Below are 27,105 nucleotides of genomic sequence, written 5' to 3'. Positions count from 1 at the left end.
TATTGACCCCTTTCTTTATTAATTTTCAGTTCAGTTCAGTTCAGTTGCTCAGTCGTGTCTGACACTTTGCAACCCCATGGACTGCACAGGCCTTCCTGTCCATCACCAACTCTTGGAGCTTACTCAAACTCATGTCCATTGAGTTGGTGATGCCATCCAACCATCTCATCCTCTATCGTCTCCTTCTCCTCCCTTCTTCAATCTTTCCCAGCATCAGGGTCTTTTCAGATGTGTCAGTTCTTCGCATCAGGTGGCCAAAGTATTGGAGTTTCAGCTTCAGCATCAGTCCTTCCAATGAATATTCAGGATTGATTTCTTTTAGGATGGACTGATTGGATTTCCTTACACTCCAAGGGACTCTTAAGAATCTTCTCCAACATCACAGTTCAAAAGCATCAATTCTTCAGCCCTCAGCTTTCTTTATATTCTCACATCCATACATGAGCACTGGAAAAACCGTAGCCTTGACTAGACAGACCTTTGTTGGCAAAGTAATGTCTCTGCTTTTGAATATGCTGTCCCAGGTTGGTCATAATTTTTCTTCCAAGGAGCAAGTGTCTTTTAATTTCATGGCTGCAGCCACCATCTGCAGTGATTTTGGAGCCCCCTAAAATAAAGTCTGACACTGTTTCCCCATCTATTTCCCATGAAGTGATGGGACCAGATGCCATGATCTTAGTTTTTTGAATGTTGAGCTTTAAGCCAACTTTTTCACTCTCCTCTTTCACTTTCATCAAGAGGCTCTTTATTAATGTAACCACTGTTAAAACAGTCTCCAAGGTTCAAGATAACATGACTCCATTTTCTTAATATTAATAATTTTTTCTCACACTTCTTCCATCCATTTTCATCATAACCTTTAAATTGTAGTGAAATCACATAAAATTCTCATCTTAACCATTTTAAAGTGTGCAGTTCAGTAGTGTTAGGTACATTCACTCTGTTGTGCACCCAATCTCCAGTGCTCTTTTCATCTTGCAAAACTGAAACTCATGGTGTTAAATAGCAACTCCCCATTTCTACCACCCCTATGTCTCCATCAACCATCATTTAACTTTCCATCTCTGAATTTGACCCCTATAGGTAACTCCTGTAAGTGGAATCATACACTATTTCCTCACAAGTGGTTATGTGTCAGATTTTTTCTTTCTAAGGCTGAATAATATTCCATTGTATGTACATCTTATTTATGCATTCATTTGTTGACTGGGTTGCTTCCACCTTTCAGGTATCATGAATAACGTTGCTACGAATATGGAGTACAACTCTCTCTCTGAGACCCTGCTTGTGTGTATTCTTGCGTGTATACACCCAGAACTGGAATTGCTGGGTCATTTGACCATTCCATTTTTAACTTTCTGAGGTACTGCCATACCGTTTTCAATTGTAGTTACACCAGTTTAATATTTCCATTTTCTCCACATCCTCACCAACACTCCCCCCCCCACCCTTTTTCAAGATAATAACCATTCTAACAGGTATGAAGGGATGTTTCACAGTTTTGATTTGCATTTCCTCAGGGCCTAATGATGCTGAACATCTTTTCCTGTGCTTGTTGACTATTTGTAGAATTTTTTTGGAGAGATATCCATTCAAGTACATTGTCTATTCAAAGAATCAGGTTTTGTCCTGAGTTTTACATTTTTCTATTCTCTTTGGAAGACACCACATAGCTTACAGGATCTTAGTTCTCCCACCAGGGATTGAACCTGGGCTCCCACAGTGAAAAAGCTCTGCATCCCAACTTCTGGACTTCCAGTTCTAACCTTTGGACCAAGTTTTAGTCCTTTATATATTCTGTATATTAACCCCTTATTAGATACATGACTTACAAGTATCTTCTCCCATTCTGTAGGTTGCCTTTTCACTGCTGTGTACAGAAGGGTCAGGCTTTTTTTTTTTTTCTCCAAATTCTACAATTGTCTCCCAATTGCTCTCTTCTGTTTCTCATCTCCTGAATTCGTTTCTTTCAAAACCTGTTTTCCCTGACTTCCCTGTATCTGAAGACAGTACCACTCCTTAGCAGCGAGCTCAAAAATGGAAGCAATTTACCTCCCCATCCGTTGTTAACATCAAATTAATGAACAACTCCTATTTACCTTCACTCTATAAAACAAGCCACTACCCACTGCGAATCTAATAAGCCAGGTACTTTACAAACGTCGTTGTTTAATACCTCCACAATACTCTGAGGTCAAGAGGAAAATTAAAGCACAGAGATTAAAGAAGTTACCCCAAAGTATAGCGTAAATGACTAAAGCAGGATTTAAACTCAGCAACCTGAGTCTGTGTTGGTCTTGAAATCTGTTGCTGAGGGACCTCGCCACAGTGAGAGGCTGAAGGAGAGCGACGTTCGCCCTCAAACTGGGATATATTCCCCCTTTCCCGCTTCGCCTGGTGCAACGCCAGCGTGTGACCTCCGGGGCGCTCTTCTGCCTGGCGCCGCAGTGAAAAGGCCGCGGAGCCGGCTTTACTTCCGGTGAGGAAGGGAAAGGTGGGGGCACCACCGGAAGCGAGGAAGGTGCTGTGTAATCACCGAGGAGCTGAGGTATTTGGATCCCTTAAAATGCCTGATTACCTCGGTGCTGATCAGAGGAAAACTAAAGAAGATGAGAAGGACGACAAGCCCATCCGAGGTCAGTTGACACAGGCAGGGGCTCCAGGCCGCGTCAGGACCAGTCTTGGCCCGGCGTGGGGGGAGGGGAGTGGATTCCAGGTTGTCGCTCTGTCGGTGCGGCAGCCGGGTTAACCGGCTTTCAGTCCCACGTCCTGTGTTCATGTTTCGCTGATCGAAATTCTTATTCACATGCAGCTCTCAGGTCTTGAAGAAATCTCGCACTCCACTTGGTCTTGCAGGCCTTGAAAAGTTCCCCGCCTGGTGGTGGTTGCTTACCTGGACTCTCTTTTCCGTTCTTCCGCTCCCTCAAGTGACAACTTGCTGCTATCACTGCGTAGCCAGGATCCTGAGACATACTGTAAAAAAAAAAAATTCTTTGACTAGGTAATGCACTCACATGATTCAAAACCCCAAAGAGAAAAAGATAAATTGAAAAGCGTCATCCTTGACCGCAGCCATCTCTCCACAGAGGAAGCTGAGTTTGCCATTTTGCCTCATCTTTCTATACGTTTTCTATGTACATACAAGCAAGTTTGCTTGTATATTCCTTTTCTATTTTAAAAAAGAAAAAGCATAAATGTAAATTTCTGTACATCTTTTTTTAAAAAACAATCTTAGTATGTTTTAAGAATTAGTTTATATCATTATATAGAGTCAGTGTGAATTGTATAGAATCCAAATTATTGGACTTTCAGTCACATATGAATTAATCATCATTGATGGACATTTCGTTTTCTTCTAATCTGTTGGCCATTATAGAGCAATGAATAACCTTGTTCATGAGACTCTTAGCACATGCACGGACACAAGCTGTAGGGTAAATTTTAGAAATGCAGTTGAATTTTTTTCTTTTTTGACATTTTTATAGACAGTGCTGGATTACTCTCCTTAGAGACCATACCGCTTGACCCTTTACCTGTGACACTTTCGTTCATCATTTCTTTGCTTTTGTACTCTCCTGTGTATGCTGTTTTGTTTCTTATAGGTTATTTTAAAATGTTCTTACAGTGGGTTTTTTTTTGTGTTTTTTTTTTCTCTTAACTCTTTCCTTTCTGAACAAGTTCAGCCTCTCGTAGCACCCTTTCTTCTTAATAGTCACCCACCCCTCAAAGAAGCATTTCCTCTCCACTTTCATGTCACTCTTTTTCCTTGAAAGAGGTGCTCAGTCACCCAGTGGAAAACTTAGTCGTTGATTTAACATTTCATCTATGTATTTCTCTGGATAAGTTATAATTCTAGAAACATATTAACAGGTTTGTCCCTTGGATACAGTTATAACTAACGTGTGTGGAATTTTTTGTGTTTCTAAATCCATGTCTTTATCTTAAAGAAACACTGAGACTAACATTCTTTTAGGTGAGAAAACTGATGCTCAGAGAAATTAGTGGTTTTTCCAAGGTAACTTAGCAAATGCATGACCCTGCTGGGACTAGTGCTCAAGTCATTTTGATTCTTAAAGTCTTTGGGCTCTCGGTTCTTGTTATGTCATATCACTCTGAAGCTATTTTATATAATGTTAAGAATCTGCCTTCGCCCAGTTAGATAAAAATTCCTTCAGTCCAGGAACTAATTGATGGTTATATTTATATCACTACAACTTTGCACAGTTCTTCTCAGTTGGCATAGTTTGATTTGAACAGAAAAGAATTGTGAGCTCAAGTTTCTTTTGTTTGAATTTCATGTATTATCTCTCTTCTTTTAGCGCTGGATGAAGGGGATATTGCCTTGCTGAAAACTTACGTAAGTCCTTTCAGTATCTACATAATACAGATGTTTTGTGTTGAAGTAAGGACTCTTGTTGGTATTATCTTTCCAGAATAGTTAGAAGAGACTTTCAGCAGTTTAATCTTCACTGAAAAAAATTATATATCTACAGTTTCTATCTAGACTAAATCAGAAGCTTATACATTATTTTTATACTATTTGTAATTAAAGTGTGATACAATATGGAAAGATATTGAAATAACTTACACAAAAATTTACTATATTGAAAATGTGTGAAAATGAATTAGCTGAAATGGTAAGTTTTAATGCATAGAAATGGGCCTCAATTTTAGATAATTTCAGGCATCATGTTGATTCGTTATCTTGCATGATGGTGTGTTACCTGCTTGGGGAGTATAGGTTGGTTCAGGAATTGTTTTGGAAATGAGAAACTCTACTTTCATTTTACAAGCTTTAGGACAATAATAGCTATTACAAGTGTAACTTAAAATTTTTTGTTAATATAGTTTAATAAATTGTTGATATCCTTTATCTCCTAGGGTCAGAGCACTTACTCTAGGCAGATCAAACAGGTTGAAGATGACATTCAACAACTTCTCAAGAAAATTAATGAGCTCACCGGTATAAATATATTTTATTCCTGTTTGCTTTCTTTATGTGTAATGGTTTAATTATATCAAAGGAGCAGAAATACAAATGTTACTCTTTAATCATACATTTTAAAAAAGTCATCCTTTACCAAAAACTATTTTATTTGCTACAAATAAATGTGCTATTCCTCTTATAAATAGTTTGTTTTCACTTTAAAAGCCAAAATAGAAGAGAATTCTTCCAGGAATCAGGGCCAAAGTTCCATATTAACCACAAAAATCCATTAGTGAATATAATGGATATACACTAATAACTAATATACTCTAAGTTTTTATTATTGTTTCCTTTTTTCTTTCATTTTTTGAAGTTTTTTATGTCTGCTGTTAGTCATCCCTATTCTACTCTTAATTGCTAACAAGGAGTATTATAAAATCCAGTCTTCCAGATTTAAATTATGTATTATTTCTGCCCAAGTGTGTAAAGCAGTATATATAACTTTATTTTCACAGAGAATAAACTAAAAAATGAAATGTAAAAAAAATTCTCCTTATCTGTTAAGAGATTGGATCTTATTTAATAATCTCTTTCACTATTAAGTTTAATGCTTGGCGATTAAGAAACATTATCCTTTAAGCAAGTGATGTTTCTGTTGGTCAAGGCCAAGTTCAATAGACTCTAATTAACAAGTCAGAATTTCTTGAATAAAAATATAATCTTACATGGTATTTATTGCTTGAAGTAAGCAGACTGTGGCCTAGTAGTTGGAAACTTTTTCTTGAGAGCTTGAGTGGAGAACTTTTATAGTATTTGACCTGCACAAAAAAAATGTCAAACACGACATTACATTTTTGGCCTATGTGTACTCTGGGGCAGTAGTTTCACTTGGGGTGATCCCCCTAGGACATGCGGCAATATCTGGACTCTCTTGATTCTCCTATCTTGAGGGGGAAGTGGTGCTAGTGATATAGTGGCTAGAGGCCAGGGATGCTCCCAGCCATTCTGGAATGCACAGGACCACGCCAGCAACCAGTTACTCAGTCCGAAATGTTAGTATTGCTGAGGTTGAGAAAGCTTGCAGTACATTTCAGTGAGTTTTGTGATATTTCTTTATGTAGGTATTAAAGAGTCTGACACTGGCCTGGCCCCACCAGCACTCTGGGATTTGGCTGCGGATAAGCAAACACTCCAGAGCGAACAGCCTTTGCAGGTTGCAAGGTATGTATAGTGGTCTCTGGAAATTTATTTTTTATCTGTACTTTTGAGTATAAGGCAATAGTTCATAAAGAATTTTTATTCCGTATTCCTAGTAAATAAAGCTTTCTCCAAAAGTATCTGGGGTTAAAATTTTATGCTTTTAGTAATAATTCAAGAAATAGGCAAAGACATAATCATATAAAAGATTTAAATGATATAGGAAAATACAGAGCAAAATGCAGAAACTTCCCTTTCTCTCCTCACTGGTCATAAGTGATGATGTTCAGGCATCAGTGCTCCTTTGAACACTCATGTTAAATATTTTCCTGTGGGTGTGCATACATACCTGTAGCATAGCTTACTAGAAGTGGAATGGGGACAGAGGTATTTACCGTTTAGAAATGTGTGGAGGAAAAAATGGTTCGGCCAGTTTAAACTCTTAACCAAAAGGTTTTGAGGGAAATGTATATTTGCCTGATCAGTGTTAAGATACGTGATTATTGATTTCTGCACTTTTGCCATTTGGGCAAAAAACCCAGCTCACTTTAATTTGTATTGTGCTGATGACTAGTATACCTACTTCTTATTACTTCTTTAACATTTTTTTATCTGTGCTGCTGGGCTCCCATGTTCTTCAGTGTGTAGGTTTTCTTGAAACTATTTGTGAATGATTTCTTTCCATTTTCTTGGTCCTCTGTTCTGGACTTCTGTTACTGACTAGATATGCTAATCTTTCTTTCCTGCTTTTCTGTGTCTTTTTGCTCTACTTTTTCGTGATCTTTTCTGAACTTTGAGTCCATGTATTGATTTTGTTCCCCCTCTCACTTCAGTTTTTAATTTCTGGAGCTTTTCTTTCTTTCAGTGTATATGTTTTGTTGCTTTTTGAATGTCCTGTTCTCATATCATGGTCATAATATGTTGTCTCTAAGGAAGCTAAGGCTAAATTGGAAGGTTTCTGTTTCCTCTAAGATGGTTTTTCCCTCTTTTCTTGGTTGGTGTCTTTTTTTTTTAATTGGAGGCGAATTACTTTACAATACTGTGGTTTTTGCCATACATTCACATGAATCAGCCACAGGTGTGCATGCGTCCCCCGTCCTGAACCGCGCCCCCCCACCTCCCTCTGCATCCCATCCCTCTGAGTTGTCCCAGTGCATCGGCTTTGCCCCGTTGCATGCATCAAACTTGGACTGGTCATCTGTTTCACATATGGTAATATACATGTTTCAATGCTATTCTCTCAAGTCATCGCACCCCCGCCTTCTCCTACAGAGTCCAAAAGTCTGTTTTTTACATGTGTCTTTTGCTGTCTTGCATATAGGGTTGTCATTACCATCTTTCTAAATTCCATACATATGTGTATTGATATACACATATGATACAGAATTAATATACAGTATTGGTGTATTTCTTTCTGACTTACTTCACTCTGTATAATAGGCTCCAGTTTCATCCACCTCATTAGAACTGACTCAAACGTGTTCCGTTTTATAGCTGAGTAATATTCCATTGTGTATATGTACCACAGCTTTCTTATCCATTCGTCTGCTGATGGACATCTAGGTTGCTTCCATGTCCTGGCTATTGTAAACAGTGCTTCAGTGAACACTAGGGTATACGTGTCTCTTTCAGTTCTGGTTTTCTCGGTGTGTGTGCCCAGCAGTGGGATTGCTGGGTCGTGTGGCAGTTCTATTTACAGTTTTGTAAGGAATCTCCACACTGTTCTCCATAGTGGCTGTGCTGGTTGGCGTGGTGTGTGTCTTTTATGCTAGATGTCTGACAATCTTTGGCTTCTGTTTTAGTGGGAGGCAAAAAAGCTGATAGATGCTCTAGATTCGGCAGTGAAGCATGTCTGCCCTAAACATCACTGTAGCTTGTATGGTTGACTGTTTAGCTGGCGAGCCTGCAACGTCAGTATCTTTAGATCTTTTCACTTGGACAGTCATTTTCCCTAGAGAAGTTGTCCTCTGTCTCCTGTTGTTTCCAGTCTCCAGTATTTTGGAAGAACAATGGAGGTAGGGGTCTAGGGAATGTCAGCAGCAGGTTCACTTAGGTTTAATCACGCTTCCCCTCTTCTCCACACCTGCCTCATTTTCAGTCAAGTTAGTACCACCACTACCACCCTCCTGCCCCTTGCCCCAGCATTTCTTGATAGCTTCTGTTTTACTCTCTGCCGAATATTTTCATCATCTCCAAGTGAAACCCCAAACACATTAACTGTACCTATTCCCCTTTCTCTTTGGAGGGCAGCTGCTAATCTACTCTATCCGTATGGATTTGCCTATCCTGGACATTTCATGTAAACGAAATCATGTAGTGTATCACCCTTTGTTTCTGACTTTAGTGTCACATAATGTTTTAAGCTTCATTCATGTTGTAGCTTGTATCAGAATATCATTCTTCATAGCCAAATAATATTCCAGTCCAATTTCTCTCTTCATTGGTATTGTCTGTTTGGTGAGAACTTGTTCTCACACTTCCCACTAATTCTTTAGACATGGTTTCCTTTGGTTTTCAAAAAAAACATTTATGACACGGATTAAAGATTCTGTTTAGTAAGACCAGTGTCTTCTCTTGAACTGCCTTTCCCCTGTGTATGGGCCGTATCTTACTTCTCTTTGTGTCTCATAACTGATGGAAACTGGATGTCAGTTTTGGAACCCAGATTTCTCCTTTCCCCAGGGTTTGTTCCTGTTGTTTTGAAGTTTTTTGGTCAGCCTCTTGTTATCTCCAACTAGTAAATGCTGCTTCAGCCAGTTGATGTTAAATAACTGCCACTGATTGTTTCCAATAAATGCCCTGTGGGGAGGGCATCTGTAGACAGAACTCTGAGTCAGGTCAGATAGAAACAGATCCTGAGAATGGGGCTTTTTAGCCAGTTGTCAGACAGGTCAGGAGTTCTCTGAGGCTGGGCTTTTGGAGGAGCTCCATTTCTTCATCCCTGCCTTCCCTCAGGGAGGCTGCTTGTTTCCACCTTTACCATGGCTGGGAGGCTGTTGGCTTTCAAGTCTTCCGCAGAGGTGGGGACAGGGCTATGGGATTAAAGTGAGTTTAAATGCAAAACACTCACTGTTCTTACTGGGATTTAGCCTTTTTTTTTTTCCAAACCTGTAGTTAATTTCAAGAATTCTGAGAATGTTGATTTGGACTGTTTTTGCCAGTGTTCTCTTTGCTTTTAAGGATGAGCAGGTTTTCAAAACTCCTTACTTCAATGTTCTGCAAGTTGAGGTCCCTGTATATATACTTTCTCAGCTGAGGATTAAAAAAATCTGTATCTGTTGGCAGGGTCTGTCAGATAAAGTAGTAATGGATACTTTATATAAAATTATACTTCCCTGGTAGACTTTGGCTAATAACAGAAAATGGAGTCCTGTCCACAATTTATGCTGCAAGGACAAAGCATTCTTTACCTTACTCTTCAGTTCAGTTCAGTTCAGTCACTCAGTCATGTCCGACTCTTTGCGACCCCATGAATCGCAGCATGCCAGGCCTCCCTGTCCATCACCATCTCCCAGAGTTCACTCAAACATGTCCATCAAGTTGGTGATGCCATCCAGCCATCTCATCCTCTGTCGTCCCCTCTTCCTGGTGCCCCCAGTCCCTCCCAGCATCAGAGTCTTTTCCAATGAGTCAACTCTTCGCATGAGGTGGCCAAAGTACTGGAGTTTCAGCTTTAGCATCATTCCTTCCAAAGAAATCCCAGGGCTGATCTCCTTTAGAATGGACTGGCTGGATCTCCTTGCAGTCCAGGGGACTCTCAAGAGTCTTCTCCAGCACCACAGTTCAAAAGCATCAATTCTTTGGCTCTCAGCTTTCTTCACAGTCCAACTCTCACATCCATACATGACCACAGGAAAAACCATAGCCTTGACTAGACGGACCTTTGTTGGCAAAGTAATGTCTCTGCTTTTCAATATACTATCTAGGTTGGTCATAGCTTTTCTTCTAAGGAGTAAGCGTCTTTTAATTTCATACCTTACTCTTAGCTCTGCCTAAATGCACATTCCAGAGACTATTTTGTATTTCCCTGTATTTGTTGCAATAGCTTATAAGCTTTTTATCATATGAGTTCTGTTTGTTTTTGTGTTTCTTCTGTAAGCAGATAGTATAGCAAATAGGGAATAGATTACTTTCTCCTGTGATGTCTGCTGCTGCTGCTGCTGCTGCTGCTAAGTCACTTCAGTCTTGTCTGACTCTGTGTGACCCCATAGACGGCAGCCCACTGGGCTCCTCCATCCCTGGGATTCTCCAGTCAAGAACATTGGAGTGGGTTGCCATTTCCTTCTCCACCTGTGATGTATGTGGGATAGCAAATTCACCTTCACCATAACCCATAGGAAGAAATATATTTAAGTTAAAAATAGCAGCAACAGTAAGAATGGGTTTGAAATATAAACTCAGGGAAAAATGAAAACACACTTATTACATGATACAAGACGAGATGACTATCTTTTAATAAGAAAAATAAAAAGGAGGATACCTGAAGATACAGAGGAGTATCACTAATAAAGGGATATAGTTATAAAAATCAAGAAAGGGAACTTCCTAATGATGAACTATTTGGGTTTAATTTTCCAGGGGAATATATCTTCTGAAATTTTAGTGGCTTGACTAAAGCTGAGCAGACCCCTGGGATTGAGCATATTCTGTAGCGAAGGATCCTTCACAGTGGCCCAGTTTCTGCAGTTTACACCTGCTCGGTAGTGTACTGCTTGCCCAGGAGAGAATCCAGTTACTTGAGTTCATTATTAGTGGTTCAGGTTCCTTACTCTAATCAAGCCTTTTGCCGTGTTAGATGCACAAAGATAATCAATGCTGACTCAGAGGACCCGAAGTACATCATCAATGTGAAGCAGTTTGCCAAGTTTGTGGTGGACCTCAGTGATCAGGTAGCACCTACCGACATTGAAGAAGGGATGAGAGTTGGGTAAGATTTCTATCTACAGTGAATACTTGTCTTTCATTAAAAATGCCCGTCACATTCATGTCCTTGACTTTGTTTTGAGTGAATGAACTGAGTGTTATGGAATACTGGGGTGCTCTAGTAGAGGACTGTGCTTGAACACCCTTTCTTCTGCATCTGCTTCCTGACCTCCCACCCCTACTTAGCCTTTCGTGGCCTCAAATATCAGGGTTAAAGTAAGTACAGAATTTTAGAGTTGAGCTTGCTGGTCTATTTAAGGTAATATGGTGTAGGTGGAGGAAGCATCTGCCCTAGGATGGTTATAAGGACTAAGTGAGTTAATGTAATTAATGCATATAGAACACATGATAATTCAGTCTATTTTTTTGCATGTGTTATTGAGTTACGAGTTACTGAGTTAAAGAGTTCTGTCTTTTTCTAACCTCTTTAGTGTGGACAGAAATAAGTACCAGATTCACATCCCATTGCCTCCTAAGATCGACCCAACAGTCACCATGATGCAGGTAAGAAACTGCAGGAGGGAGAAGGGGCGGTGTGAATCTGACTACAGTCGCATTCGTATCAACAAGTGCTGAAAGTTTTAACTGATAGAAATATCAGTGTGTACCCATATACTGAAGAGTTGCCAACATTTTAAAAATAATTTTTTCAGGTGAGAAAGTCTTTATCAGTTTTTTACTAGTTTGTCTCTCACTTAGTGTTATAACAGGTGGTATAGCTTGTGAGTCTAGGACACTGGCAGTGTATTCAATTTTTATTAAAATTCTTACTTGGTGTAAGTCTTGATTTTTCTTTAGGGTATTGGGTCTACTCTACTGGATAGAACAGTTAGTATTCAAAAGTGTGTGGCTCTGTGTTGTACATTTTCATCCTTCTCATAGGTGGAGGAAAAACCTGATGTTACATACAGTGATGTGGGTGGCTGTAAGGAACAGATTGAGAAACTTCGAGAAGTAGTTGAGACCCCACTGCTTCATGTAAGTGGCTGAGACTGTTGCTTTTTAAATTTCTTTGTACAAAGATATGACAGCCTTTTGCCTACTGTGCACTAAAGTTCTGCTTATCTATTCATTTTAGATATTTTTATTTTCCTAAATAAAGAATTTTGATGGGGTAGAGGGTAAAGGTGTGGAGAACTGGTAAGTTCCAGAAGAGAAGGCAAAAGGATTGAGCAGCCAACCCAATTCAAAAAAGAAAAATCTATTTAGAGTGACAAAGGAGGTTGAGATATAACCTTTATAAATATGTTACAAATGTTATAGGTAGGTTATTATAAAAGAAGTAGTGTGTTTCAATGATATCAAGAAGAAATGGGCTTAAATTGAATCAAATTAAGCTTAGAGGATAATGCAAAAAACCAAGATATTAAATATGAGATAATACTTTTCTTAAACTTTTTTTTTTTAATTAGGGGAAAAAAATGTTTTTGTTAACCCTGGATAGTAGGATATCTTTAAAAGCCATTCAGCCTTGGGTATTAATGAGTCTGGATCTTATGTCATAGAATAAGTAAAATTCTTATTTAGATCAAATACATAAATTGTGGACTTAATAATTTTGGTTTAAAAATACTGATGTAGAGATAGTCCTGTTTTTATTATAGAGAGGTAGTAAGTGTGAAAATTATGTCTCCATCACAGCCAGAGAGGTTTGTCAACCTTGGCATTGAGCCTCCCAAGGGTGTGCTGCTCTTTGGTCCACCGGGTACCGGCAAGACACTCTGCGCTCGGGCAGTTGCTAATAGGACTGATGCTTGCTTCATTCGAGTTATTGGATCTGAACTTGTACAGAAGTATGTTGGTGAGGTAAAGTAAATTGATTATAATCAAGGAATATGTAGCTCTATGAAAGATTTATAAAGCATAGATGAAATTAAAATGGTGATTCCGCATTGAAAGCTTGAGACCTGAAATGTTTTGATGGATGGATTGTAATTAGTAGTTAGAAGTCTAGAAGCCACTAGTCTTCCCTTGTAGTTATTTGGAAATAAACGACTGCTTAACATTTTTAATCAGTATGCTCCCTACTGAAGGGTACCATTTTCTACAGATTTGGTTTATAAGATAAATACCCCAGTAATGCCCAGAGAATGTATTAGAAAGTGTTCACTTCAGGGGTCATGTTTTATGTTCTTTTGAAAAAGAGACTGGAGATTGTCTATATATGTATGTGGGGGACGGTGTAGGTACACATACAAACAGACATGTTTTTTTATTAGCGAGTAAGTTTAGGGCTGAATATATTACATTGAAATGTTAATGATTAGTATACTTACAATGAGAATTAGAAAAGGATCTTCATATGTGGAGATATACTTTTATTCTTTGATCAAAACCTACAAATCAAATTCAGTGGTCAGAAATGCCAAGTGATCAGATTCTTTCATTTCTTCAAGTTTTTATTGATTGAAATGGTACCTTTATTCAATTGTATTAATTTGATCTCAAGTCTTAAAGTTATTGACTATTTAATGAGTACAGAATCATGAAATTACTTAATAGTGCTTTAAACCTAGTGAGATTAATTTGATGGAATAGGTAACACACTTTAATCTTTGTGAGAAAATTGTAGGTAATGACAGTTGAGGATGCTTGCAGGAAATACTGAAAAGGTTGAAGCATAACTTCTTAAGAAGATTTTAAACCAGGTCTGCATTAACAAATTATTTTTTTCATTAGGGGGCTCGAATGGTTCGAGAGCTCTTTGAAATGGCCAGAACAAAGAAAGCCTGCCTTATCTTTTTTGATGAAATTGATGCTATTGGAGGTATGAATGGTATCTTAGAGAACTTTATGACTGAGTTTCATGAGGATTCTACTAGTATGTGTGGAGGTCCCTGATATGTTAATCTTGTATGAAGTTTTAGTTCCAACTCTTATGAGCTTTGGCACATGAGAGCTACAGATCTAATAGTAGGACTACACCATAAAGGGGAAAGCATTAAATAGCATTGGTATTTCTCAAAGTCTTTACCTTTGAACTTTCCCAATTTCATTCACAGAACTCATATTTTCACATTTTGGCAACTCCTTAATTGAGATACAGCTTCACTTAATTGGATCAGAAAGCAGTTGCGGCATAATTTAATTGGTAGTAGTTCATAAAATGTACATAAAATCATATTACTGGCTTCATAGATTTGATGAAATACAATATTAGCTGTGCGATCTAAACAAGTTGTCTTAACTAACTCTGAGCTCCAGTTTGCTTCTCTTATAAAAAGAATAATTTATTTCATGGGTTTTTGAGAAGCTTGAAATAAGTAAGAAATGTGGTAGACTCTGAAAATTCCATACTGTTTTATTGTTCCTTGGCTGTTGTTACAATCTATACAAGTAATAGTCCCTGTTAGCTGCAGAAGCGTTATATCACTAGACAGTTGTGATTTAATGAATTCAGTGACAAAAAAAATATAGTGGACACTGTAACAGTGGTTGGGGACTGTGGTGGTTAGCCTTGCTTTTAGACTCGATGGGTGTTGTGGGCTTTGGACATTCTTCTCTAAATGTTCAAGGACTATAATTTGACCAGTCTATAGATGTGGTGTGGTGACCCAGATGTCATTTTTGTAATACCTTTGGAATAAGCGTTATGATGTGAGGATGCTCTGGATCCATGGTTTCCAAAGTGGATTTTAATAAAACTGTATTAAGGTGAAAGTGAAGTCGCTTGGTTGTGTCCGACTCTTTGTGACTCCATGGACTATAGCCTACCAGGCTCCTCCGTCCATGGGATTTTCCAGGCAATGGTACTGGAGTGGGTTGCCATTTCCTTCTCTAGGGGATCTTCCCAGCCCAGGGATCAAACCCGGGTCTCCTGCATTGCAGACAGACGCTTTACCCTCTGAGCCATCAGGGAAGTCCATATTAGGGTACAGTTTTGTATAAAACTGTATTAGGGTACTAGAAGAAAATACTTGGATTTTGGTTCATGTTTAATCTCATTTGACAATTTTTCATTTTGGTGTTTGATACTGTACATAATACATTAATGCAACACTATGTATTTGTACAATTTTAAAATGAATATATATATATTTGGAGGTTGTTTTTTGTGCTATACTGATTGAAATGAAGGCGAGTATTGACACTGCTATTCTAATGTATCCGAATTGGTGTGATAGTAAGCTGTTACAGTTCTACTGTATTATGGATTTAGCCATATTTTTGACAGTTTTAAAAAAGCATGGCAGTTTCTTACATATAATCAAATACCATTATAGTGCTAAAGTTGCATGTATTTTTGTTACCTAGTCCAGGTGTATGTTGTGTCAAATAAAAGAGGTGTTCTTGAGCGACTTAAAAAACAAAATTGCTTAAAGAAGATTAAAAAAAAATACTTATTTAAAGGAACCTATGTTAAATAAACCTATGATAGTTTAGTTAGTTTAGTTTAGTTGCTCAGTCGAGTCCGACTCTTTGCGACCCCATGAATCGCAGCACGCCAGGCCTCCCTGTCCATCACCAACTCCCGGAGTTCACTCAGATTCACTTCGATCGAGTCAGTGGTGCCATCCAGCCATCTCATCCTCTGTTGTCCCCTTTTCCTCCTGCCCCCAATCCTTCCCAGCATCAAAGTCTTTTCCAATGAGTCAGCTTTTCGCATGAGGTGTCCAAAGTACTGGAGCTTCAGCTTTAGCATCATTCCTTCCAAAGAACACCCAGGGCTGATCTCCTTCAGAATGGACTGGTTGGATCTCCTTGCAGTCCAAGGGACCCTCAAGAGTCTTCTCCAACACCACAGTTCAAACGCATCAATTCTTCGGCGCTCAGCCTTCTTCATAGTCCAACCCTCACATCCATACATGACTACTGGGAAAACCATAGCCTTGACTAGACGGACCTTAGTCGGCAAAGTAATGTCTCTGCTTTTGAATTCTAATTGGTTTTGTGTAATGCAGGCTGTTCTTATAGAATTTACTTACAACTGAAAGGTTCCTTTGGGCTGGAGGGCATGCTATTCCCCAGAGCGTGCTTCTCTGAGTGAATGTGAAGATCACGTCTTTCCTCCTGTCTTCTCAGGGGCTCGTTTTGACGATGGTGCTGGGGGTGACAATGAAGTGCAGAGGACCATGTTGGAACTGATCAATCAGCTGGATGGGTTTGATCCTCGAGGCAACATTAAAGTGCTCATGGCTACAAACAGACCTGACACTCTGGACCCAGCGCTCATGAGGCCGGGGAGACTGGACAGAAAGATTGAGTTTAGCTTACCTGATCTAGAGGTGGGAACATCATTTCACCGTAGAAAAGGGATTCTTTAAATTTTTTCCTTCCTGTGCTATTTTCCATTTTAACATTGTCAATTTCCCTGTTTTCAGGGTCGGACTCACATTTTTAAGATTCATGCCCGTTCAATGAGTGTTGAAAGAGATATCAGATTTGAATTGTTAGCACGACTGTGTCCAAATAGCACTGGTAGGTGGAAAGGTCTTGCTTCTGTTTTTCGGTCTGTCTGTCTGGGCTGCTTTCTTTAAGCCTGTTATTTTCTTTTGGTTTGAAAGGTGCTGAGATCAGAAGCGTCTGCACAGAAGCTGGTATGTTTGCCATCCGAGCACGGCGAAAAATTGCTACTGAGAAGGATTTCTTGGAAGCTGTAAATAAGGTCATTAAGTCCTACGCCAAGTTCAGTGCTACTCCCCGCTATATGACATACAACTGAGCCCTGGTAGTGTTTGCAAAAACATTTCTTTTCATTGGAATCCTAACCGTATACAGGTTTCTTAATAACCATTTCACATACAAAATAAATGGTTTTCAAAGTTGTATGCTTTTTTCCCAGATGCCTTTTTTTTTCCTCTGCGGTACAGTAAAGGGTGATTTCTAATGCCATTTGACAGAAAAGCTGTTTTTTGACTCACTAACCATTTAAAGGTTCCAAATTGTAAAGTGCTCACTTAGACCACGTATGTCCTAGACATATGCTGGCAGGGCGCTGTACCTACATTATCTCACTGTGTCTGCCACTGTATCTGCCCAGTGAGGTGGATTTAAAAGATGCAGAATTTTCCTAACTTGTTTCCTTGTCGCAGAGCTGAGATTCGAGTCCAAGTTTAACTGCTCCAGTGCTGATGCTTCTATCCATAATACTCTTCTTCCCTCATCACAGTGGCCCATCAAGGCACACGATCACATGTGTTTCAATAGTTTTTTTTTTCCTATAATGTTGAATAATAAAGCTTTGGCTAAACTTTGTTTAAAGTGTAAGAAGCATCTGATGTAATGTGTTTTGCTTTGCCATTTAAGTTGATTTCAAATTAATTAAGGATTGTTGATAATAATGACTAGCAAAGTAGTAAAGCAGAATAATATATAATACATATTATTATATGTATTATAATAATATCATTTAGAAAACCCAGAATTGGCTTTATATAGAAAAGTACTTTTACAGAAAGTACTTTAATGGTTTAAAATTTTGGTAAAGCTCCGATAAGAATTCTGGTCTATACTGAAGTATTTCTAAAATAAAAGTATTAGAATCCTAAACAAAGCTCTTTACAATTATTTCATGTACCGCCACCACCAAATTCCCTCCCTCTTTCACCACAATAACCCCCTTCTATGCCCCTCCCAAACACTGAGACCCAAACACAATAAAGAATATTTTTATTGTAGTTCAGTATTCACAAGTAATGCAAAATAGAGATGGATACATTGTAATTCACAAAAAAAATTGACAACATAGAAAATGCTCTAAGTGTTGCATTGAAGTCTTTAAATAAGAAAATTTTTAAGCAGAAAAATTAAAGCCATTCATTCATAAAATCCAACCAACATCCCTTCTCTTTTCATTATTGTGAACTTGATCAGAAACGCTTTTCCCTAAACCTGCTATAGTCTTTCAAGAAGTATGAAGTAAAGTGAACCATTTCCAAGTGATGCTTGTAAGTGAATACTAAAGATTAATGTTTTTGTTCTGTTTTGTTAGAACACACTCTTTAAAGTCTTAGCACTTGTTCATATATCACCACATACATCAGATGCACCAGTTTGAAACAGCTCAAGTTGGATATGTGGTACTCAGGCCGAACCTGTTATAGGTTCTGAATAATCTTGCCATCTCCATTACATGATGAAAATCTACTGGCCACACATCAAATCAGTACACAATGAATTACTTGAAAAATACGGGTGTCTCTGCCCAGACACATGCATGCAGATAGCATCAACACTAACTAGAGTAGCATGTCTGTATTCCATTTAAGAAGAAGAAAATAACACATTCACTGGTAACTCCCTCCATGTAAAATATGTATTTGTGTGTACAGACACCTGTTTACACATGTATCAGCATGCTGATAGAATACAAAGGATTTCTGACTTCAGAAAAATACTGTAATGACCTTTTAAATAACATTTTAAAAGCATGATTAGATTTATAAAATTTAATTTCCACAAAGCCCAGGTTCATTGGTTAACATAAAGCTGAAATGCTATACACCAGTACAATGAAAAACCTGGTAAGGCAAAGTGGATTTTTGAGATGCTCCAACTATATTAAACCTAAGTCAGACAGCAGGCAAGTTACCTGGCTTGGAGTCCTGGCTTTTGAACGCTTTGCTATGGGAAGGAATTAAAAACCATTGTGTGCATTTTGGTCAGCTATATGTTTGGAGAATTAGATACTCAAACCAACTTTTATCAGCACTCAAACCACATTATCAAGAACCAACACACTGAATCCTGAAAGCATTCCTAAAAGGTACACTAAAAAAGGACCAACAGCATTTTTGCACTCACTAAAGCAAACAGTCTAACACCAAGGAAGTTGGGTTTGATTTTAGGATTTAAACCAATTAAAAGGGTGGGCTTCTTCACCATCATAAACTTCCTTCCTCATTCCCACTCAACGGCACCTCCCAACATCGACACACACCTGCCCCCTGGCCGGCAGACTCTAGGTTTGCTACCCTTTCCAGTCACACAAGAGGGCGGTCTCATTTTCTCAACATGGACCTTTGTAGGCAGGCATCTCCTTTCTCTGTTAGACAGGTAAGGATGCAGGACCAAATACAGGGAGTGGATATTTTAGATGTTACCTGAAAACTACAAAATGAGCTCGTAGGGCTGCAGAGGACCCATTCCCTTCACTGTTTCTCTGAGTCCCTCTGCAGATGAGACGCATTGAGATCCCACTCTCAGCTGCTATGTGATTGTACAGTCGGTGTCTATGACACGAATGAGGAGTTTCCTGGGCCCTGGTTCACAATTGTTTGCAAACGTATTCCATCCAACTGTGAGACAGAGATAAACCATGGTCATACCAGCAGAGGATTTGAAAAAGACAACTTCACTATATGGGACCTTCCTGAAAACAAGGCGTTCCCGTACTGCCATAAAGTAGTCTAGTCCCTATATCTATCAGTGGATTATGCTCTTTGATAGGGCAATAAGAATCTGAATTTGAACCTGGGCTAAAAAACAGAAAGATACAAACATAGAAGGATACATAGCTTTTAAGGTCCAGAAAGAATGCAGTAGAGATAAAATTTGATTGTAAGTATAAAAAGGTCAGGAAACTTCCCACTATATGAAACAATCCAAAATATTTACATATAGATTACATTTTGAAATGCATTCTTATGTTATCAGAGGCATGCAGAAAACACTTTTCCTCAGTAAGACTTCAGTGTTTTTTATGTACATGGTAGAATTCTCTTCCGAATAGGTTAAAAATTAAAGGGCAGAAAAGTTAAATACAAATTTGTAAGCTATGGATGGTACTTTTCCTGTATACTACTTTCAGTCTATCACCAACCAAGACTTGGGTATATGCTGTGTGTAAAGCATTTATTGAAAATTAATGCTAAGATTGTGCAATATATAACATTATTTAAAATCCTTGAGCTCTACTTTAATGGCTGAAATGATCAAGCCCTTATACAAGTTTTCAGTGTAAGTTGAGGTCCTACAACTACATGCTCTTTCAGAAGGCAGATGTATCTGGTCTTGTGTGTAATGAGTGCAAAGGAAACAACTGGATGCAAATTTAATTTCACTCGATCTAGATACAGTATCGGTTATAAAGGAGGGGGACTACTTTGAATTAAATTAGTAAAGTCATTGAGAAACCTGATAGGAATTAAAGGAACAAACCATAGGGTTTGGTTTGGAGTAGACTCATGTTAATCTAGTCTTTTCCTGATGTACTTTTCTCCTCAAAGTGTTTTCTTCCTGAAAACTAAAATAAGGAGTCAGTAAGGAAACTCATAAAAAAGACAAAACATTAGCAGGAAATCTTAGCAGATGAGGCTTTAAGCAGATTGACTAATACTTGTGCTGTGATTTGGAGTGACCTCGTGGTTGGAATTACAGGAGCAAGAACTTGATGACATATTGTTTAAAGGTCTTTTGAACAGCTATAAAGAAAAATGCTTGAAATAGCTTTTTATTCACTCATTGGCTTAAAACTGAGTTTGATGAAGAATTAACTGATAATTCTATGGACTTAGAAAGATAATACTCAGTTATCTGTATGTTTATAGATAACTATACAAATCTAATCAGGATTTGGTTAGATTTCTAAAATACATGGTCCTGAAGGCTACTTCACTATTAGCAGCAACAACAAAACTTCTAGGGAGGGGTCCTACTGGCCACAGATGTGATAATTTGAACACCAAAAAGAATAACTATAATAGACAAACACATTAAAACTACAAAAATTCATGAATCTATAAGTATACCAAAAAAGAGAAACCTAAAAGAACTTAATCCATCATCATCTATTAAACCAATTCCTTACTTTGAAGTTGATAATTAAGCATAAAAAATAAAACATTTAACCTGGCTTTCAAGTAAGAACTGTAATTAAGGATAATCAAATAATTCAAGTTGAGAGAAAACTACAGGAGAGAATTAGAGAAAAAAAAATCATAAACCTTTAATAAATTGCTGATTAAGGCAAGAACTATTATTAAACATTAAAAATCCTGGGTGAATGGCTATTGGAGAACTGAGCATTCATTCAACACTAAAAGAACCATACAGATGACTCACTAGTCACAAAGGAGAAAATGTAATTGGGGGATGGTTGTCACATTAATCCCATGATTTATTTTAGCATCATTAATGGTAGATCAACAAGATATTATTTGTTTTCTGTTGTGATGTGATTTGAAGCATGTGTCTCATCTATGATATATTCTAGCAAAAAAAAAAATGTTTTACTCAAATTCGCAAAGGCTTTAGTTAGATACAACTTCTAGATTATAGGTAATTCAGGAAATGGAGGGACAAGCTAAACAACACCTTGAAAAAGCAAGGGGACACATTCACAAGATGGGATTCTACACAACTGCTCCAACTCCCTTTAACAAGTCCATGTCATAAATAAAGGGACAGTGCTAGGTTAAGATCGACTTCTGAGACTTAGAGGGACATGACCATTTGTAGTGTAAGGTCACATACTGAATACTAGCTTGGATAAACCAACTACAAATGTGGGGACACTTGGGGAACTTTGAATATGGTCTGAGGTAAATAAACGTGTTTCAGAATGAGAAAGCAGAGATTGTGGACTGAAAAAAAAAATGGTTACAGAACACTACATAGTGTATAATCTTATTTTGGTTAAAAGATATAAATTATATGAATAGAAAAAGATCTGGAAGAATACGCATTAAAGTGTTAGCAATAATCTTTGATGGTAATGTAAGGTTTTCCTTATCTTTTCTAATTTTCCCCGATGTACTTATACTGCTTCTATAACAATAAATAGTTATTTTTAAAAAAGAACTTCTAAAAAATTGTGAGTTCGCCACTTCTGTGAAGTAACTGATTATAGAAAGTCTGTAGATCAACAAGAAGAAAAACTAAGAACTGCTACCCATCTGGTGACAGCATACCTGATTTGTGGATAAAGTACTTAAATAAATTTTTAAGTGCTTGGCTCACAAAGATAATACTAAAAAGTAACAGAAATGTCATTGAACAATAAAGGCAGGCAAGAAGCTAACATTTTTGAAATAGTCAATTAAAAAAAATACAAGTAAGATACATCTTGCTGTGTGCCATTCACCCTCCAAATCAAGCCTTGACTACTAGTATTTACCCTCAGGGGGAAAAAAAACACCACAACAACTTAGAGTCTAGTATTTAAAGAATGTAGGTTAACAATCACGAGAGGCTCATACCCCATGGCAGGCTCAACTCCTCGCCTAGGCCTCGGGAGTGGCGTTGGGCTCAGAGTCCTCCTGGGGAGGAACAGCCAAGCCTTCCTGTTCAGCAAGCGCTTCTCGGGCTTGGCTGCCTAAGACCGCGTCGTGAATGCTGTGAAACAGCAGCTCCAGTAAGGCAGGATTTTCAAAGAATCGATTTCGAGTGAGGTCATTCACAACTTGGGCTATAAAAGAAAAAGGGAAAGTTAGCCCACACTCTGGGTGTCAGTCTTAAACATTAAAAAAATAACACTTTCACATAAAATATTTAAATGATATAAAGTAAAAAATCTCACCACAATACTTGTCCTCATGACATCACTCCCCTGGTCAAAGAAGCCACTTTTATTATTTTCTTGTGTATTCTTACAGTGTGTCTTTATGCAGATGTAAATATAAGTATATATTTATTATTTTCCATTACCCCAAAGATAGCATCATCTTTTGGTATGTATGTGTACGTATACATGTGTATATGCACATACATATAAAATTTGGGATTTTTTACTTAATCTTTTCACTTTTTTTTTTTTTTTTTTACCATTACACAGTGTTCTATGTATGGTTTATTTAACTGGCCCCTTCTGTTTGACACAAACTGATTTTGGCCTTTTGTTTTTGTATACTGTGATGATTAATCATGTAATGTGTCATTTTGAGTGTGTGTAGCATGTTGCTGGATTTTCTGGGTTAAAGGTAAAAATGAATTTGTAATTTGGAAAGAAAATGCTGGTCTGCTCTCCACAGTGGCTGCTGCAGTTTGTACTCCCACCAACAATGTCAGGGTTCCTATCCTCCCATAGTGAGCCTATAGAGCCTGCTGTCAAACATTTCCGATTTTTGCCATTCTGGTAGGTGAAAAGTGAAGCCTTTATGTGGATTTAATTTTCAAGTATTGTTTTAACCAAAATTTATATTAAAAATAACAGGCATTGCATGGTAAAACACTTGAGTGATTTTATATAACTTTGTTATGGCAGCCATTAAATACATGATTACTGAAAAAAACTACAACTCCTTCACAATGACTTACGAGCTCCTTTCCTCAAACTCCAGTGCAAGAGGCCTGCCACAAGTAACCCAGGAATGTTAGTGCCTGTTGAGTTCCTAATTTCAAAGCTTAGCTTCAGAGTAATTTTCAGAAGAATAATTTTCATTTTCACCAAAACTAAAATTAAGGGAAAACTCTTCTAAGTGTAGTTATTAAAAAAAAGAAACAAAAACGAAATGTTAAAATGCCTCCCCCAAGGATGCAGAGAGATGAAGTTTTCTCTTCATGGATGCTGTTTAGTTTTTTTATAACAAAATTATAAATAAATGTAATATAAATTCTGTTTTAGAAATAAATAAATAAAATGCCTCCCCATTCTAAAATTGTACTCACCACTGCATCCTGCTAAATATACATAAATACCGACATCTCCATATTCTTTCACAATCTGTAAGAACGTTGAAGTAAAGTTTAGTTTCTCTTGACTCTGTGAGGTATCAAGAGAAGTTTCTTTCTACTAATATGTATTAAGTGATATAAGATGCTCTGGTTCATGCACTTGAGTGACTTTGCTTCAAAAATTATGCATTTTGAACTAATCATTTAAAATTTGCATTTTGTTTGATTTTTATATCAACAGTGATGACTTGGAACATTGAAGAATTCTTGTTAAATTTTATTCAAGTGTAATAAAATCATTATGGTGATGACTTTTAAAAAATCTTCTCAAAGAGATATATACTAAAATATTTATAGATTATATGATGACTGAGATGTGCTTCAAAATAAGAGGAGGGGAAAGTGGGTGTGGGGGATAAACGAAACAAAATTGGTCATGAATTGATAATTGTTGAAGCTGAGTGATGGTTACAGGGGGTTCATTACACTCTGCTCTTTACTTTTGTATATTTTTGTTCTTTTTAACAACAAAAAGTTGCAAAACAAAAGCAACAGCCACCAAATTTTGAGAGTTGAAAACCCTAGTTCAGTTTTCTGATTTAACTGATGGTGATTTTGGGCACAGAGATATTATCCTTAAAAGACTCCTTGAAGATGATGCTTACCCCTGCCAGAGTTTTTACACCAACAGAATCAATAAAATTGACTTGTGTAAAATCCAGAATGATGGTGTGGATGTTATCCCCTGGGGGCATAAATCTTTGCAGTTCCTCAGGAAGTGTGCTCTTGATGACTATTGGAGGGTATTTTATTTCATTCTCGTCTTCCTCAGGCTTGGTGCCATCTTCTCCATCTACTTCGGCATCCTATGTCAAAATCAAACCAAACCAGAATTCTTTAAACAACTCATATTTTGGTTCTGAGAAAGATTTATGAGAGAAAAATTAGTCCTTATATTCTCCAGTTTCTGATTATAGCAGATCTCTTCTAAATTACTCACTATATTCCAGCCTTGTATATGACAAAAAAGGATATGTACACAATAGTCAATTTTAGCTTTCTTTTTTTTTCTTCTCTTCCTCTATTTTTTCCTTCCTCTTCCTCTATTTCCTTCTCTTCCACTAATGAAACCACTTTCTTTACTATTCATACCCATTTTCCTCTCACTTCTAAAATAGTCTTATTAATTTCAACATGACAGACCACAGTTACCATAAGACCAAACAGCAAAAACCAGTCTTTGAGGGTTTTTTCCACTATCAGCTGAATGAATTTCTAACAAAGTAATAATAGCAACATTTATTAAGGTATTATGTGATTTTCACTTCTAAAAATCACATTTTCCTGACTCCTATCACTACTTATTTCAGAAGCATTCTCATAACTGACCTGCTTATGTATTTTTAATATATCAAGGATACTTACCTTATTTCTAAGCTTTCCTCTTCTAGGGACTTCACGCTCTGTTAAAAGGTGAGGGGCACGCAGATCAAGAGTAAAGGGGGAGCACGCAGATCAAGAGACAAAGCAAACCACTGCAGGGACTACTCACCACTTTGACTACAGTCGCACTGGCCATGTTGGCATTTCCGACCTCCTTAGCATATTTCCTCACCGCCTTTCTTCTTGCTCCCATTATGAAGGCCGGGTTCACTCCAGTCTTTACAGAGGGCAATAAATGCAACAATCACTTCTTGCTCCCAGAATCCACCCAAAGCAATTAATCTTTAATTCCCTCCATCTGATTATTTTCTATGCCAAGTTATCACCCTAACCCTTGCTCTACCTCTTTCTCAAATGCCCTGAACTGGGTTACTCCCTCATTAAAAGAACATTGGTAACTTTTCTTATTCTTGGTCTTGATTCAAGACAGCCAGAAGCTAAATATTAAAGAGAATTTTAATGTGGACCACTCTTGTAAGGTCTTTATTCAATTTGTCACAATACTAGTTCTGTTGTAAGCTTCGGTTTTTGGCCACGAGGCATACGGGATATCTTTACTTCCCGACCAGGAATCGAACCTACATCCCCAGCACTGGAAAGCATAGTCTTAACCCACTGGACCACCAGGGAAGTCCCTAAAAAGAATTTTAAAGTAGTGTTTTACAAACTTAGATCTCTCAGCTTTTTATATTTAAGAGATTGTGTAGGTTGACTGGGAGGTTTTCCCCTTTAGTGGATAGTGTTGGGTGAAGTACTAATCATGACCAAAGGAATCCATATATTCCCAAGAATAAGAAACTTAATTTTTTTCTAAATATTTCTGAAACAACTATATGCATATATTAAAAGAGAAAGAATGGTGGTGTTGGTTACCCAACAATTGAAAAGTACTTAATCCCATCCACTAACTTGTATAATTGCAAATCATTAAAATGATAAATTTTAAGTTATATTTTACTATAATTAAAAAAAATAGAGATGGAGAGAATGAAATAGTGTAAATGGTATATACAGACATGTAAGTGACCCTCACATGCCTATCAATCTTTAGATTCTATCCTCAGAAATAATCACTCTTAATTCTTGTGACTCACCTTTCTTTTTAATGCATTGCTATATAAGTCACTGTTTGCATAGTAAATTGGGGCATTTATTTGGAAAATTTTTATTCCAGGAATTTCTTTGACCTGAAAAATAAAATGTTAGTGAATTTAATATATGGAAATATTTTAGAATCAAAACTTCAACTACCTCCCTTTTCCAACTTGAAAATTAATACAGATGTTGCCAAGGACCCTTTGACAGGGTTTAAATAAAATAATGTTAGTCTTTGCAGCCAAAGATGGAGAAGCTCCATACAGTCAACAAAAGCTGACTGTGGCTCAGATCATGAACTCCTTATTGCCAAATTCAGACTTAAATTGAAGAAAGTAGGGAAAACCGCTAGACCATTCAGGTATGACCTAAATCAAATCCCTTATGATTATACAATGGAAGTAAGAAATAGATTTAAGGGTCTAGATCTGATAGATGGAGTGCCTGATGAACTATGGAATGAGGTTCGTGACATTGTACAGGAGACAGGGATCAAGACCATCCCCATGGAAAAGAAATGCAAAAAAAGCAAAATGGCTGTCTGGGGAGGCCTTACAAATAGCTGTGAAAAGAAGAGAAGTAAAAAGCAAAGGAGAAAAGGAAAGATATAAGCATCTGAATGCAGAGTTCCAGAGAATAGCAAGAAGAGATAAGAAAGCCTTCCTCAGCGATCAATGCAAAGAAATAGAGGAAAACAACAGAATGGGAAAGACTAGAGATCTCTTCAAGAAAATTAGAAATACCACGGGAACATTTCATGCAAAGATGGGCTCGATAAAGGACAGAAATGGTCTGGACCTAACAGAAGCAGAAGATATTAAGAAGAGGTGGCAAGAATACACAGAAGAACTGTACAAAAAAGATCTTCACGACCCAGATAATCATGATGATGTAATCACTAATCTAGAGCCAGACATCTTGGAATGTGAAGTCAAGTGGGCCTTAGAGAGCATCACTACGAACAAAGC

The 27,105-nt window shown here is 37.6% G+C and overlaps 2 protein-coding genes across 3 annotated transcripts in view; one reads left to right on the top strand and one right to left on the bottom strand.

The window, feature by feature from the left end:
• PSMC2 (proteasome 26S subunit, ATPase 2) lies at positions 2,467-16,815 on the top strand. The gene is made up of 12 exons (XM_005679109.3): positions 2,467-2,636; positions 4,320-4,357; positions 4,882-4,963; positions 6,049-6,148; positions 10,920-11,051; positions 11,479-11,551; positions 11,930-12,025; positions 12,689-12,853; positions 13,727-13,814; positions 16,070-16,272; positions 16,369-16,465; positions 16,552-16,815. Exons 1-12 carry the CDS (start codon positions 2,567-2,569, stop codon positions 16,707-16,709), a joined length of 1,302 nt encoding a protein of 433 aa, XP_005679166.1. The 5' UTR covers positions 2,467-2,566; the 3' UTR covers positions 16,710-16,815.
• The window catches only part of SLC26A5 (solute carrier family 26 member 5), a 36,671-nt gene continuing 31,629 nt past the window's right edge, over positions 22,064-27,105 (bottom strand). Inside the window, exons 13-17 of one of the 2 annotated variants that reach the window (XM_005679111.2) lie at positions 26,137-26,229; positions 25,152-25,259; positions 24,265-24,465; positions 23,594-23,648; positions 22,064-22,394 (exon numbers count right to left, since the gene is read on the bottom strand). In XM_005679111.2, coding sequence (XP_005679168.1) covers positions 22,210-22,394; positions 23,594-23,648; positions 24,265-24,465; positions 25,152-25,259; positions 26,137-26,229 — 642 coding nt within the window. In that variant the 3' untranslated portion in view covers positions 22,064-22,209. The remainder of the gene's footprint in view (positions 22,395-23,593; positions 23,649-24,264; positions 24,466-25,151; positions 25,260-26,136; positions 26,230-27,105) is intronic. The other variant, XM_005679110.2, reaches the window with a different exon arrangement.

The sequence above is a fragment of the Capra hircus genome, chromosome 4 (genome assembly GCF_001704415.2).
Source record: "Capra hircus breed San Clemente chromosome 4, ASM170441v1, whole genome shotgun sequence".
In the NCBI taxonomy this organism is placed as follows: domain Eukaryota; kingdom Metazoa; phylum Chordata; class Mammalia; order Artiodactyla; family Bovidae; genus Capra; species Capra hircus.
The sequence above is the reverse complement of the archived record's forward strand: the minus strand, read 5'-3'. Positions and strand labels throughout refer to the sequence as shown.

Excerpts from the sequence above, each read along its gene's own strand:
- PSMC2 (XM_005679109.3), top strand. The coding sequence starts at position 2,567 with ATGCCTGATTACCTCGGTGCTGATCAGAGGAAAACTAAAGAAGATGAG. Across the intron at positions 11,052-11,478 it reads GAAGAAGGGATGAGAGTTGG|TGTGGACAGAAATAAGTACC; the intron begins GTAAGATTTCTA and ends TAACCTCTTTAG. Across the intron at positions 16,466-16,551 it reads ACTGTGTCCAAATAGCACTG|GTGCTGAGATCAGAAGCGTC; the intron begins GTAGGTGGAAAG and ends TTGGTTTGAAAG.